The 16,867-nt window shown below is 35.4% G+C and overlaps 1 protein-coding gene across 15 annotated transcripts in view; it reads right to left on the bottom strand.

The window, feature by feature from the left end:
- Positions 1-16,867, bottom strand: part of DMD (dystrophin) — a 1,154,126-nt gene that overhangs the window by 604,814 nt on the left and 532,445 nt on the right. For 12 of the 15 annotated variants that reach the window (XM_085210257.1, XM_085210277.1, XM_085210286.1 and 9 more), the window contains 4 exons: positions 14,969-15,139; positions 8,707-8,886; positions 6,687-6,815; positions 4,780-4,950 (listed from right to left, as the gene is read on the bottom strand). In XM_085210257.1, the coding sequence (XP_085066383.1) occupies positions 4,780-4,950; positions 6,687-6,815; positions 8,707-8,886; positions 14,969-15,139 (651 nt within the window). The remainder of the gene's footprint in view (positions 1-4,779; positions 4,951-6,686; positions 6,816-8,706; positions 8,887-14,968; positions 15,140-16,867) is intronic. The other 3 variants (XM_085210314.1, XM_085210303.1, XM_085210328.1) reach the window with 3 other exon arrangements.

Genomic DNA, 16,867 nt, shown 5'->3' with positions numbered 1-16,867 from the left:
ATGCAGCCCAGGATACCGTTGGCCATCTGGGCTACAAAAAGTACACTGCTAGATCACGTCCAGCTTTTTGTCCACCACGACCCTTATGTCCTTCTCCACAGGGCTGCTCTTGATGAGTCTGTAGACGTATAAGGATTGCACTGATCCAAGTGTAACACTTTGCATTTGGCCGTGTTAAACTTCATTCAGTTCATGTGGGCCCAGTTTTCAATCTTGTCCAGTTCACTCTGGATGACGTCCCTTCTTTCTGTCATATTGACTACACCACTCAGATTAGTGTCATGAGTAAACTTGCTGACAGTACACTCGATCCCTCTGTCTATGTCATTGGTAAGTATGCTGAAGAGCACCAGTCCCAAGAGTGACCCCTGGGAGACACTACTTGTGACTGGTCTTCACCTGGACATAGATTTGTTAATCATAACCCCCTGGCTGTGACCATCCAGCCAATTCTTTCTTATCCAACAGATCAGCCTGCAAATCTCTCCAGTTTAGAGATAAGGATGGGGTGCAGGACCACATCTAGGCAGACATCATCAGTTGCCCTTCTTTTGTCCACAGATGTTGTCACTCCATCATAGAAGGCCAACAGATTGGTCAGGCACGATCAGCCCTTGGCGAAGCCATGCTGGCTGTCCCTGATCACCTTCTTGTCTTTCACATGCCGTAACTCAACCTCCAGGAGGATCTGCTCCATGAACTTTCTAGGCACAGAGGGGAGGCTCACCGACCTGTAGTTTTCCAGGTCTTCTTCTCTTCTTTTCTTAAAAATGGAAGTAATGTTTTCCTTTTCCAGTGACCAGGGACTTCACCTGACAGCCATGACTTTTCAAATATGATGGCGAGTGACTTGGCAGTCATATCAGCCAGTTCCTTCAGGACCCTAGAATGCATGTCATCAAGCCCCATAGACTTGCACACATTCAGTCTCACGAAGTGATCTCTGACCTGGTCTTCTCTTAATGACCTAGAATCTCCTGGATGTACTTCTGTCTACTTACTAAAGGCCTAAGTACATTATATTTTTGTCACTTCCCTTGTACATTTCTCTACAGCACAATTGGTCTTTATTATAAAGCATATGTTTGTAATCAAGATGTTAATAATCAAAGCTATTCAGTCAAACAAAAGAGGCTAGACATCAACTAACACTCAGAAGATGTGTAAAACTTTATCAGTTGTTCCACAGATAAATTGGGAGATTTACAGTAAAAATATTTTAATTGTATCTGGTTGATCATTTTCATGACAAAGACTTTGTATGCTTGTACACACTAATGGAAATATAATAATGGATGATATTCATAAGGAAACATACTGTGTTCACAAATTTACATCAAAAAGCTCAGCTTCTTACCTAGCAACTACTTCAACTAAGGCAGAAATAATAGCAAAATACTAAGTAATCTATACTCAAATGATCTGAAGGATATATTCAAAAGTACTTAAATATCAATAAAAGAGAAATCAACTAATAAAACTGGAATATATAATCACTACTTGTTGACAGATATTAAAACCAAAACAACATTATCTTTTTTTGATAATGGAAGGAAAAATACTCACTGAAATTCTAGTAATTGAATAAAGTTCAAAAAAACACTTGAAAATTTTAAATCTCAGTACACTATGACATACTTACAGCTTCATTTCGTTATTTCAGACTACAACTATTAATTATTCATTGAAATTATTTTCTATTTCTTACTTACTTCACTGATGTACAGATAATCATTATTATTTTAAAAAATAATTTGAAAACAGGCAAGAATTGACTGCACACAATTTATAAAAGCTTAGCCTCTTGAATTGATTTTTCAGTGTAATTGCAGAGTGTATAATTTTACCTAAATATAAGTAAACAAAAAAGACATGAAGTATATTCTCTCTTAATAATTTATCAGCCCATAAATCTGAAATCGTGAATAAGGGAAGTAGGAATCCACTTCTATGGATGTGGACAAACCAAGGCACACAATTTAATCCTTTATACGAATGAATACAGAAAGTCAGCAATAGTACAGCAAGCTTTTGCCTCTTTTTCACAGGCAGTACTACAGATAACCTTCATCAATCATACTCTAGTTGTCGATTTTCCAGAGTACTGGAGAAGGTTCCCTAAATTCTCACCTGTAGTTAAAACAATATGCTGTAGTTACTGCTCTCATTTTGTTAGGTATATGTAGTAAAAAGCATAGTGAGATGCTGCCATTCCACATCATTTTTTTTCTGTACAATCATAACTGAGATAAAATCTGAGTGAGAATGTTGACATGTTGAAGACATTTGTAGGTTATATTCTGAAGACAGATATTTTTTTCTTGACAAGTCTTTTTACCCTTCGAGTGAGCCCACAGCATACAATACAAACAATTAACCCATGAAAAATCATCCACTGGCAGCTACATCATTTAGATCACTTCATCAAAGGATGCATCATTACAACATTTCATCTTACAACATTGTGGAAGAGTATGGCAAAACTCAGAAGAAGCTCCATACTGCAGTATTCAGAATAGAAATGTTACACACAAAGTCGTTCCTACATATCCTCTGTCTACAGTTTGTCCTTCTGTACTGAGTAGAAGCACATTGCAACTGCTGAAATACTACTGACGGCTGCCAGGAAAATAAAACAAAACAAAACAAAATCCCTAACATAATCATCCTAGGTCACAGGAAAAAAGTACCCCACCACAATGAGTAGGCTGGGGGTTGGGAAAGCTGGGAGGGGACAGACGACCTGAACTGGCCGACGGGACAACATATCATATAATGATTTGTTCCAGAAAATCAAAGTAAGAAACAAACAGAAAAACACAGAAGCAAAACCAAAACCAAAAACAAAACAAAACAAACAAACAAACAAACAAACAAACAAAAAAAAACGTAAGGGAGAGGAAGAAGTGGGGTACAACTTTCAAAGTATCCACTGATGAGAAATAGGCTGAGCATCAGTGTGCTTAGGGGACGTAGTGAGTCTTTGTGTTACTTGCTTTTTTCCTCTTACCTATGAAATTGTCTGTTTATCAACCTGCAAGTTTTCTCAGTTTCACTTTTCCTGTTCTTATCCTCTATCTCACTGAGGGGATGAGGTCTGAGTGAGTTGCTGTGTGGGTGCTTAGATGCTGCTGGCTAGTGTCTATCCTCCACAATAGCACAGTATCAATATTCCTCAATATCTATGTCAAAACTACCTAGAAAAGACAGCAGCTTTGGAAAAAAACATGTCTTGTTTATTGTTGTGCAGTAAGAAATGCTACATTGCTCAAAGAAATAATGTCAATGATTCTGCACTCAGTTAGAGAAGGTACTTGCACCCTTGAAGAGCAAAATGATTTAGAAATCACCCAGTTAAAGTTCATTTTAGCCAGCAAAGATGAAATGATACAGTCAGACAATTGTTGAAAGTTGCTTGTATTAGAAAACAAGTAATCTTAAAATCTCTCAGCCAAATAGAGCATTAGTTTTAAACAATCCAGCAGTTTATTTGCCCGTATACAAGCTATGAGAGAATACTTGATTTTCAAGAAGGACTAATATTTCCTGAAAAAAAAAGTCAAAATAACAATACTTCTCAAAGTGAGAGGCCATAAAAAACAGCGTTCTAAAGTATTCACACATATCCTTCTTTGCACAATTCTTGCCTTCAAGGTTAATATGATTCATTTTTAATTCAACAATGTCAATTACATGCCACTGTTCATCTTTGCAGTTTATAAGTGTGCAATTAAGTAATATACTGAAGAAAAGAAAACCCAAACCATACCCTGGCTTTCTCCTCAACTTTCCTGGAAGTCCCTTTAACTTCCTCTCTTGTATTCAAGCAGATATTGACCCAGTTATTTCAGATTGCTTCACAGTTTCTATCATTGTTTTTTTTTTCTTTCCCCCCAATAGGATATACTCTGTTCCACAAATGAACACTAAATCAACTCAAATATGTACAAAGAATGTGCTGATTACAGAGGGCACTGAGCCCTGTGGAAGCCCTAAACAGTACATGGAAACCATGCAACCTTGCTTATGCATTTATTAGGCTTATTTCCTTCTCTGCCACTGATCCTCTGTGCATTGATTTCACATGCTATTACACTAGCTATCACAAATATATAGGACCAGGATCCATACATTCCTGCTACGCAACCTACATGGCTGCCTGCTTTAATCTGCAAAACTATTCTTCACAATAAAGGTAGCAAAACCAATGGAGAAAAGAAGTGGTTTATGTCCTCCCTCATTCCACATCAGAAGTGGACTTGGCAAAACTTGGCTAAAAATGCCCTAATTCAAACTGAACTCAATTCAGTACTCAAACTAATTGAAGAGATAATTATCTGAAGTACAGTTGAAATACACATATACAAATACACGCATATCAAACCTTGACGAGTCTCGGCCTCATAGGAAAAGACATTTAATAAAAATTAGCCCCTCCAAACAAATGCACACAAAAAAAAAATGGTTATAGACAGTCATTTGAGAAGATTAAAAATCTTATTATTTCCTAAATGACATGTGTTAGTGAGGTAACAGATATATGTTTATATAAACTTAGTGAATATCACTATTTATGCAGTAGTGAAAACAGCCCCTTAATGCCAAACACCCCTCAAACATTGACACTTAAAAAAAAATAAAATAAAATTAGGATTTTAATGTATTTTCCTTTAAAATCTTAGCTTTTGAAGACTCTATAGTTCACTGATAAGTTTTAACTGTTCACCTTATACAGATACCATTCTGTACGCATCTCCATACAGCAGCAAGTCTTCCTACCTTTCCACTCTTAATTCTTTGTGATATGGCAGCAAATCGATGGTTGAGCTCTGATAGTTTAGGCTCTATTACTTTCCTGCAGTGATCACCACGGTTTGTCATCAAGTCTACTGCTTGGTCACGCACAGAGTCCACCTTTGGATGCATATCATTCAGCTCAGCCTTTAAGCGCTACAGTCCGTGAGCAAGAGACAGGGCTTGAAGTTAGTAATAAATGCAAAGAGAGAGAAAGAGAGAGAGAGAGAGTGTGCAAAGGAATAGGGAGCAAAACCACAAAGCAAATTCAGACAATTATGCATGAGCATGCAAACACAGTATAAATACATTAGATAACATTCTTACTCACGCTCCTCAAAATTTATAGCAGGAATGTATCTATATATGTTTTCTGATCTTCTATTGGAAAATAATGGTGGATAGCATTTCTAGACAGGTTATCTGTCATAATACAATTCTCAACATATTTGAGGGTACAATCAATTATTTTATGTTACTAAAGATAAGGAGAGTTGCTAATTGTGTTAACACACTGGCACAGGTTGCCCAGAGATGCAAGTGCCACATCCCTGAATGTGCTCAAGGCCAGGTTGGATGGGGACCTGGGCAGCCTGATGTAGTGGGTGCCTGTGGCAAGGATCTGGAACAAGATAGTGTTTAGGGTCCCTTCCACTTCAAGCCATTCTGTGATTTTGTGATCATAATTCATGCATTAAAGAACTCAAGGTAATAGTTGCTACTTTCATTACTGTTCAGTAAGGTTCAGTGGAGGGAGGGTAAAATGATGAGATGAACACCAGTGTGATTTTTTTATACAAATCTATATTTTTTACAAGAAAACAATACCTTCTTCTTCTGTAGTAATAATTATAACAGTAGATGCCAATATGGGCACAGGCAAAAAAGGGGAGCTACATATTAAGGAATTTTAAACGCATCTGGGCATTAGGAAGTATTTTACCATGTCTATGAAATGCCATTGTGCAATACAAATGTAAACTTTTATTGATGGCAAAGATAATTGTTCTTTGTGCTTTACGGTGGCAAAATTGTTTATCTTGCTTCAGAAGTCTGTCCTGTAATCCTTCTGAGATCAATGAGCCATTGATTTATGCTCTGTGTAAGTGCTACTTGGAAATTTTGATTGCCTTGGAATTTTTTTTGGTAAATGGTATCACTATGTTAGCATCAGCAATAAATTCTGATTTTGATTTGCAAACTATTTCTCAGATAATATGCAACATTTCACACTGATTACTAAAGTAAATACATATATATATAAACCCATATAGATAGTAACTCGAAGTCCTTGACAAAGAAGTTATTTTAAATAGATACTTTGTCACAATTATCTTATATGTCAGTTTTTCATCAATCAGTCAAATGATGCAAGAGGCCAAATAAAACCTTTAGATCAGTGCACTAAGCCATTATTATACAGCTTATTCACCATGTAATATTCTTGCTTATGGTGTTGGACTGGAGTCAATGCAAGCAGTGTTCATGGGACTAAAACAATCATATGACAGAGAAATCAAATGCAGATACCATAGATAGCAGAAAATAAAAGAAAAATAGAAAAGTATTTAAAAATGAAAACACAGGAGAAAGGGTTTGTGTTTAATCTGCTCTGCTTAAGTAGTATTTTCCAGCAAACACAGGTTTAAAAAGATGTTCTACTCACCATAAAGTAACCAAGACTTGTACTGTATCTGGTTTTATTCCTGTAGGGAACTTAACTTTTGCTGTGTGGTACAAAGTTACTAAGTGATATACAAGCTGCCAGAAGGTAGCTTTATCACAATGAAAATAATGTTAATCAATTTTGGCTAACTTTCAAAATATGCTAGTTCTGACACATTCCTTTTCAGAATAAAATTAATGTTTTCCAGAAAATCACATTTTTTTACCTTAAGAGTTTCCTCTTTTTGGTGGGGCTTTTGCTTATCAGATTCATCCAACAGTATTTCAGCACGATACATCCAAGTCGTGACATTAGCTACTTTCTGATCAAAAGCCTCCATGTGCTTTTGATATTCCTGTATGTGAAAAAGGTAAATACTGCATACAAAAAAGTAATCAGAACTGAAATAATAGCCATATTTATGCCAATTGTGGCAAACATGCATATGTTATGAAACAAAATCTATTTCATATAATCTCTGCTTGTTATGTGAAGGACAAAATCTATTTTATGTGTTTGCTTTCACTTTATATGCTTTATTTCTTTGAAAGACATTCTAGAAGAGACAGAATCTTCTTAAGAGACAGGCAGGAGGGTGATACAGTCACAGCAAGAAACAGGCATCTGCAGCTCAGTGAGACTGCTGAGAGGAACAGGAAGCTGGCAGCCAGGCCTAATGGAGGTGAAATTTCCCAAGAATCAGGCTTGCTTTTCGATGAGCTACTAAGTCGACTGAAACTAGGATGGAAACAAGGATTCACTTGCAAAATCACAGTCAAGAAAGTGAGTTTTATATATATACACATTTCACCTAGCTTCTCTGCTTTCATATTCTACTTTTTAAAAAGCTACTGTCGTTGATACTCCAATAAAATTTTTTTGTTGTTGTTTATTTATAGACCTTTTGTCTTTTCTGATGAGATCACTAGAATGAGATATATGCACACCCACCTCAAAATTATAGGTGAGCTACATGAACTTATTGGCACACTATTAGAATATGGATATTTTAGTAGTGTGACAGTGGCAACCGCTGTAACATTTTACTGAGCTGTTCCTTTTAGTCATTAAAGGTATTACTCGACAGAAACTGCAATACTGCTACATAACCTTACCAATGACATAACTACAGCAATCTGTAAACTCCAATATATATTTCTAATAATCAGTTCTACATTGAAGCTGAGCACCTACATCATGCTAAATCAAATGCTTCAGTCTTCCAGATGGAGCAGACACAAATGGATGTTTACACTTGTACGCTCTGTAGTGATACTGCATATCTGTTACAGAAGCATTCTTAAGATAATGTCTCTAGTAGAGCTCTAAAACACCAAGATCTGATCTTAAGTCTAATGTATCCCTGAGAACTACTTCAGTTTCTGTGGCTTCAAATTGCATTCTGATTCCATCAGGAAAAGAAACATCATACAAGATTTTCTTAAGTGTTCAGCCACTGTATGGTTAACACTCCTTCTTTGCTTTTGTCAACTCTTCAGGACAACATGAAGGGGAGAATAAAGTTTTATGACTGCCAGTAGTTCTAAGCTGCTGGGACTCCTGAATTTAAATTAAACGCGGTTCAGGGATTTACTTTGTATGAGGTTTAATCTGTGCCCCTTAACAAACTATCCCCATCAAAATATGCACCACAAAATTGCCCAGAGGAGGACCACACAGTTCTGAAGGACCACATCATTGTTCTTGAGCACATTAGGTGCATAGTACTCACAGAGCTTCTAATTCATTTGCCTTTGAAATGAATTTAGTTCACACACATCACATCTATTCTGAAGACTAAATCAATATGCAGGTGGTGACTTCCAGGTTGTATGTAGACAAACACAAAGTTGTTATCAGTACTGATACTTAATTCAACTGATATGGCCATTTCTTTTACTTGATTCATATCCAAGTACTTTAGGTCTTTGGGAAGAACCTGCCTTCCACACACTAGGAAAATTAAAAACAAACAAACAAACAAACAACAAAAAAAAAACAACAAAACAAAAAATGGTCCAGAAACTACTCAGGCAGATAAGAATGGGAAACACTAACAAGCAAAATTCCAGAGCGCGCTCTCTCTTTAATCAGTCAAATCTAAAATGCACTCAACTAAACAATGTGATTGATTGTCAGTCAATTAGATAAGCATACTCCGGGGCACAAGAAAAAGCAATCCTATAAAAATGAGCATCCACACCTGGGCATCATTTCTCCTGTGGGCACAAACACATTTTTCTTACCATTAACAGATTTAACCATTCCTCAGCACGTGAAGTTACTGCTATCCAATTACTGTTCAGGAGGCTGAGTTTATCTTCCACTAGACCTTCCTTTCCTTTCAGCACTGTCTTCAAATTCTCTCCTAGATCACTGATATTCTTAAGCTGGACTTGGCGTTTTTCAATCTCTTTCCTTGTGGCCTACAATCAGCAGAATAAAAAATAAAAATTCAGGAAATTAAACATTCTCCACACAAAGATCAACAAATAGCCAGTAGGTTCATAAGAGGAAACACCCTCTTGCTTCCTATAATTATGGAAATAAGTATAAATCAGAGTAAATAAAACATAAATTGGTTTTAGCTCTGACAAAATTGCATTCTTCATCTTCACATATTTGTTAAACAAATTATTTTTATAAACCATGAATTAGCTCTCACTCCAGTGTTCAAAATATAGTTTTAATATTTTATTATAAAAAGCAACAACAACAACAACTATGTTTTACAATATTTACTTAAAGATATTTAGATTGGATGTAATAAAATGACATAGCTATGAAATTGCACATAAAGCTAACATAAGAAATAGGACAATAACAAAGCATTATGATAACATCTGAAGATTAATTGAACTCCACCAAAACTAGTCTAATGAATGATTTTAAATATTCCTTTGATATTTGCCAGTGCAATCTTTTTTCAGCCGAAACCATGTTCCATCCTGTTAAATGTCTCGTTTCCAAACTGTAGAAACACCTTTTTTTCATTGTATTCACCTGGAATTTTTACTCAGTGAACTAAAATATTAAAATAGTACTCATAGCATCTAAAAACCATACATATGTAGGGCGTTCTGAAAGTAATGCCTCCTATTTATTTCTATGGAAATGCCAGTAGATACAAAGAACACAACAACACTGTTTGACTGGTCAAATTCTCAGCCAAAAAACACCTTTTTCCACGTAGTCAATGCTACTTGCTATGCATTTTTGCCAGAAATGAACAAGAACCAGTATATCAGCTTGTAAAAATCTACACCAGCAGAGATGACCCACTGTCACTATTGTCACTTCTGAAATGCACCACCCACCACCTCACTGTGCTCACATCTACTCATTGGCCTCCACAAATGTTCAGCAAGCATCAATGAATGTCAATGGCGCACTTTTTTTGTCAGGATGGAGGAATTTAATTCCACACCTTTACTTCACAGGCACTTCCATGTGTCAGACTGCCCCTGTGCTGCCATCTGTTGCACAGCAATAAAATGGAATGGAGTAATGGTGGGAAGGTTGGCACCTACTGCCATACTACCAGCATCAACCTCTGATATTGTGGGCCAACAGAATAACTTAGGAGTCATTAGTTTTAAAACAGTCCTCGTTAAACACATAATATTGGTAAGGCATATAAATTAATAAAACAAATTAATTCTTCAACAGCCTTTCCTTCATCCACCAGGCAGGTCACTGATCATAGAAGAAGATCAGATTGGTCAAGCAACTTCCCTTTTGTGAACTCATGCTTGCTAGGCCTAATCCCCACCATTCCACTATTCAAATTGCTTGGCAATTTCTGTTAAATAGAATTCTGATATGTCTCATTGGAAGAAACTCATTGTACTTCCACTTTCCTGAAGTAACAGTTACGGATATTTAGTACGTACAGGATAACATAGCAGAAATTATCTGATCAAGAAAAAATGAATTCAGATTTCACTGAACTAAATCTTTCCTTAACTTTTAAAGAAATTATTTTTCTCACTTATATTTCTTAGACAAATGCCGGCAGCATGCCTTAATTGAAACTAGGAAGTTACATCACCACTGAAAGCCCAGGCTCTGAACATTTCCCTAAAATAAGAGTTTTACTTTAGGAATAACAAATTCAGATGAGTTGAAACTCAGGAATATGTAGGATACTTTGCAGCATTGAAAGATATGAAGACAAACCTTACTAAGAATTCATAAGAAGTTTTTAATTGCATACAATAGTACCTTTATTTTACATACGGACCCACAGGGTTACAGGATAAATCACTGTATAAATAAATGTGGCTATCTGTGCAGCGATAGGTTCATAGCTTTCTTTCTGATTCCACTCTAGTGTGGGATACTCTTTATCCTCGAGTTTAATAACAACTACTACAGCTGTTTTTTGGTTTTTTTTTAATTGATGCCTCACCAGGAAGCAAAAAATCATAACCTCCTTTACATTAGCAAAGACTGACTAGGAACAACTGATGGTTGAAAACAGAAGCCATGTAGGAATGTGGGTTTTTTTTCGTTTTTGTTTTTTGTTTTTAATGATAATATGACAAAGAGGGTTTCTGAGCAACAGTTCATAATGGTAAGACTACTGTGTATCAAATTAAACTTTTTTTTTTTTTTCCCCCCAAAGCAAATCACAACTGTGGCTAAGTAAAAGGGATATTATTGTAATTTTCTAATAATTTAAATATGTATATTTAAAAATTCAAAATCAACAAAAGATAGAAGAAGTAGTTATATATGGCTCCACACAGCCTGTATATTGTGAACTACTCTAAAGCAACCTTAATAATTTAAATCTCTGTAAAAGAAATTACCTAGGTAGTTGAACTCGCCTGGGTGAGATTACAGAATTAATCAGGAACTGACATTACGGCCTCCTCAGGGGGCTGATTATACACATTTACTTGTTTATTCACAGCACATCTTTTATTTTTTATTACATCCTGACCACTGACTACGAATCAGTTCAAACTATTTTCAGATCATTTTATTTCATGGATTTTATTGACAGGAAATACATTGCTAAATGTGTTAGCTAATGTATTTCTGAGTAATTCAAATCAACTTTACACTCACTAGTATTCCGTTCTCCAGCTGAAATATAACATTATAGCACTGGTAGAATAATACTTCTGAGAGTGAGTGATAGAGAATCTTTCCTTGTGCTACCACCTGGCATTTCCTTATTGAGAACATGCTTTCCTGGCAATCAAATTCATATCAAACCAGCTCCCGATTAAAAGACAAATAAGCCCCACAATTATTAATGTCTTTTGTGATAAATGCATTCGCTAACTCAGTATTCTGATTATAAATGGCTTCTTAATATACAATATTTAATGACTTTTCCCACTCGTATGTCATTTTTCTTATCTATTACAACAGAACTGAATTCAAGTGGAAAGATTTAGCTTGTCTCTGTTGAGCAAAAAGACACAACTTACAGCCTTCATTACATTGCCCATTTTTTTTCAACTAACTCAGCTAAGAATTTTTTGTTCTATCCTTAGAAAAATTCTAGATGTGCACAATTCCCTTCATGTAAAGATTATTATTTTTCATTAATGACATTTCCTACTCCTTTTTACTTCTGGACGTTTATACCTTGAAGACAACATTCTCATGTTCACATTTTTTTCTTCTAACCTCTATAATTATCTTTGAAACTGTGAGCTCCCTTCATGTTTTAAAATACTTTGGTACTGAAAATCGATTAGAAATAAGTTCAGTAATAAATATAACTGTTTCCTTGTGCTGTAAAGAAAAAGATTATGAGTTCTCTGCCCAGTTGCAATGACTGCAGCACACATCCAATTTTCAGTTCATTCACACTACTGAGTTTTCCTCTCTGTCTCCATTTTACGTGTTAGCTTTCAGTATACTTTCCTAACAATGGCAATCTGTGGGGCCTAATTCATCTCCTAGTGCATTTTGTTAGACATTTGGTTAATATCTTCAGTAGCCCACTTACTCAGGAAGTTCAAAGCCCAAAGCTGTGACATTAATCAGATACTGTGATGGCTTGGTACTGGGGACTGAATTATTGATGTACTATTTTGTACTATGCTACACTGAAATCCACATAGAAGTATTGCTGGCATACTTGTTTGTGAATTCCTCAAAATGATTTTAAAGAGTTCATGTAACACACAACACTTCCTGCTACAGTGGGAGCAGATTATTTGTGCAAAAATATAATTATATCACATAATTTCAGCATGTATCTGGAAGGGTTGGATTTGCCACCAGTCTGTTGGATTGTTCAAAATTAATAATGTATATTTACAGGAATATTGATTTATATTCCCCTAAAGAGAATCAATCCCAAGAAAGGATTTATGAAAGATATGCAGTAAATACATACTTCAAGAAGAGTTGTTTTCATACAAAGTTGTTTATCCTTATTTTAGTGATCAAGGGACTAAAGCAGAAGAGCTGAGGTAGTACATACGGCCTGACCCAAATGAGAGATTTGTTCTGGAGCTGAAGCCAAAATCTGCTTGTTACCAGTTTTGTTTTTTGCAACCATTCGGATGTAATTCTTTCATGAGAATTCACAATACTTTAGCATTTCTTAGGATTAGTAGGTTCATCTGCTTGATATATTTTTCAAAGTAAAATTTCTCATTTTAACTACATTTTGTTACATTTTTTTAATTATTAAAAGTAAAATATGTACTTCTCATAGCAACAGTGAGATGTAACAAGGACTTCCCACTATGCAACTGTGCAATTCATCAAATTTTATGTTCAAATTATGCAATTTCTGAAGAAATACATCTAACGGTTAAATGACAAAGACAAGTCTTTCCATTTAAGCTGCTCTGAAGTTATATCCATCTGAACTAGCTTTCCTGAAGAGGTACCTACAAACATACAGTTTACATTTCTGTTTTTGGAGAACTACACCGTATATAGTTCAGCTATATTAAACATTACTTTTCTTCTATTCACTGTGTAAATGGACTGACTATCTAGCAGCACAGTTACAGGGTATTAAATTGATATGATTATCTAATATATCTCTTAAACAACTGCAACTTTATTATGTGTGATAAGATCACAATATCAAACAAGTGATGAGAAGAACTGTGTAAGACTTGAAGGGCAGCAAGCGAAAGTGGGAAAACAGCAAACAACAATGGGGTTTTTACAGAACAAGGTTTTTGTTTTTGAAAGTCAAAGCAGTAATAATCAAAAAGTAATTGTAAGATAGTAAGAAGTGATCTCAACATATCTTGGACACTACTTTTAGAACACTTTTAGAGACTGAGGATAACAAAAAATGATTCCATACCTCACCAAGAACTCATAGGATTTTCTTTTTCTTGGTACCTGTTTCATAAATCATCGGCGTATTTTCAAGGTTAAAGACACTAAGCTCAGAAGCTTGAAACGAGCAGTTAAAAACAAAACAGAAAAGAAACACACAAAAAAAACCGATAGAAAATACAAAGCTGACTGTACTTCAGTGTATGAAACCACTACAGTCTTTTATGAAAGTCATAAAGTTGCCTGCACATTATTCATGACTGTATCTACAATGCATGTTGAAACCAGTAAGATGTTTAAAGCATTTTTCCTATTAAGCAGAGTTGAAGTGTTAATTTTTCACACACAGAAAAGCAGTTTTACAGGTTTCTGTTGTATTGTTTTGGAATCATGTAACTGTACTTTTTTCAAAACATCGTTGGCTGCACATAATTCTTTCAAAGTTTGAAGCTTTGAATTATGATGAGCATGGTTTCCTCAAAAGCACAGGTTTTGGTATGTCTGTATAGTGATGGTTTGGTTTGCTTATGATCTGATTCAGATTGGATTTCCCTTATGTATACAGAATATAAACCAAATTAGCTAGTGTTGAATGATACTGAGCAGTCTTAGTATTCCACAGAGATATGCAGCTCGATGTAGCTCTTGCATCCCTTTGTGATTCTGTCAGATTCTTATCTATTTTGTGGCACATGTATTAAATTTGGGGACAATTTCATTTTAGGATTTGCATTTTCACCTAAACTGAGAGTTCATAGTAAGGTATTATCAAAGTATGAAGTCCTTGGGGTAAAAATGAATGAGCCACAAAACAAACAGGATAAGGAACCAAATATTCCTCTTGGCTGCTACACGAACACTCGGAACCTACAGATTTCTGACATCCTTCTTTTATCTACTGGAACTTTTAGCCATAAGTAAAATGAGATGAGAGAGAAGTGATCTCTATTCACATGGATACTGGATGGAAAATCCAAAATACTCTTTGAAAAATGAAATTCTACTTCAAACTCATATCAGGGAAGATTATTTCAGTATGTTGCAGAATTGTGCTAGTATATACATGTGGAGAGATTAAGATGCTTAAAACTTTTTCGAGCATTAGTGATTGTGATAATAACATAGCAGTTATAAAGTTCTGCTGATTAAAACTAGAATTTTTATTCCTTTTATCAAGCCTTCTTTAATATGCATAAACTGAGATGTATAAAGGTACAGTGTGTGTTACATTGTTACCTTGCCCCAGGCAATTTCAGCATCCAAATTGCTAGGCATCCCTTGCACAGCTGATCTCTTTGTCAATTCCACATCTGTTGCTGCAAGCCATTCTGTCAGAGAATTAATTTCTTTTCGTAGCTTCCGGGACAACTTCAAGCATTTCTCTAACTCTTGCTTTTTTTCTGTCACCTGTAGAAATAAAACACGTGTTTCTTAACTCTGGTTTGATGATTTTTTTAGTATATTCTATCTGCCACTTTTACGTAACTGAAAATTTTATGAGGCAAATTGCACTTTTAACATATACTTCTTTCATAAGTTCTCGCAGTGTTTATTTTTGCTGTTAGCATGAAAGTACATATTAAAAAAAAATGCAACCTCAAGTATCCACATGCAGTTCTGTTTGGTACTGATTAAAGAAAATGCTTCTTGATTCCATATAAACCAATAAAAGAAAGGTGAATATACATTTCTAGAGAGTTACACAAGCATTTACTATGAGTAAGCCGTATTAACACATTTCTTAAAGGAAGTGCAGTTTGCAGACTGTTATCTCAAGCTTCTGTTCAACTGTCCTCCATTTTCTGTCATAGACCTCTTTCAATTTCAACTTCCTTATCCCCAGTTTGTTTTGTCATTTCTAGTTTCCTTAGAGAATCAGCTCTCGTTCACATTTCCCATAAACCTATTACTAGCTCAAGTCCCAGGGCACATCCCATGAATTTTACTGCCAGTCTCTTACTTGGGAGCTTTACTACAGACTTACCAGCAACACTTCTATGCTTTACAGCACGCTTTCCAACATGACCTATTTAAGTCATTACTCCACTAGTAGCTTCCAAACATCCAACTCCCCACATTAACAACTTTGCCATCACAGGTAGTCGGTTAGGATTTTCATATGCCAAACATTTTGGATGTCAAATAATATGGACAATATGTGTTTTATTTGTTAAGTTCTTTTAAGCACATTACCTGCAAGAAAAGTTGAATGTTTGTCGTGTCTGTTCTGTATTACATTTTGGTAAGCATTCTGAAGGATGAGGGAATAAAACCTTCCCTGCAAGCCCCTCAGCACATTCAGGAAGAGAAGTAAATTTCTGGATACTTAAGAGAGCAGGTAGAAGAGTAAATGAAGAGGTCTCACATGAAAACCAGCACTACAGCTGGACATGTGGAGATCGGTAATTTGAAAATGTGAATTAAATTATGTGCTGCAGAAATTTAAGAACTGCTGATTAATGAAGGTGGATCGAAACTGCAGACGAACACAAATATTAAAGGAGGTGACTAACTATATTGTGTATCAATGAGTTATCAACAGAGATTGTAGCCACTAATTTTTATTTAAGTTGCAGTTTATTTTAAATTACAGTATTTCTCCCAGTAAAATAAGTAATGAAAACAAATTGATATTGAATAAGCACAACCATATAATAACTGGAACTTCTAAGCTACATCCACATTTTAGTTGCTTACTACCACTTCAAGATCTTATCTTTGTTTAATTTTATAAACAGAGACAAATTTTTCTCATATTTTGACAGTAGGACTTTCTGTTGTTCATGAAACCAGGACTTTGAGGCTAAAAATCCTATAATCTTTTCTCCCCATCTTTGTATAAGACCTATTCAAGAGTACAAATGCTGGCAGCATTGTCTACAGTAGCATCAGGTAATCAAAAATGGTGCCAATACTTAATGAAAGTAAGATGGGCCTTTGAAATTGTTTGAATAGAACCACCAGCATAGCGACCAAATTGGTTCCTAGTCCTAGCAAAGGAGAGTTTAAGTTTTTAAAGGCAATAGGATGGCTTTTGCTCTCCCAGAGTAAAGAGTAGATCGACTCAGGGAATAAGCAACAAAGTGTCCCTGGTTGCACATATTATTCTGTAGAGGTTTACTACTGAAACTTCAA

The sequence above is a fragment of the Meleagris gallopavo genome, chromosome 1, assembly GCF_905368555.1.
Source record: "Meleagris gallopavo chromosome 1, MGAL_WU_HG_1.1, whole genome shotgun sequence".
Lineage (NCBI taxonomy): Eukaryota > Metazoa > Chordata > Aves > Galliformes > Phasianidae > Meleagris > Meleagris gallopavo.
This window is presented reverse-complemented; position numbering and strand designations above follow the sequence as displayed.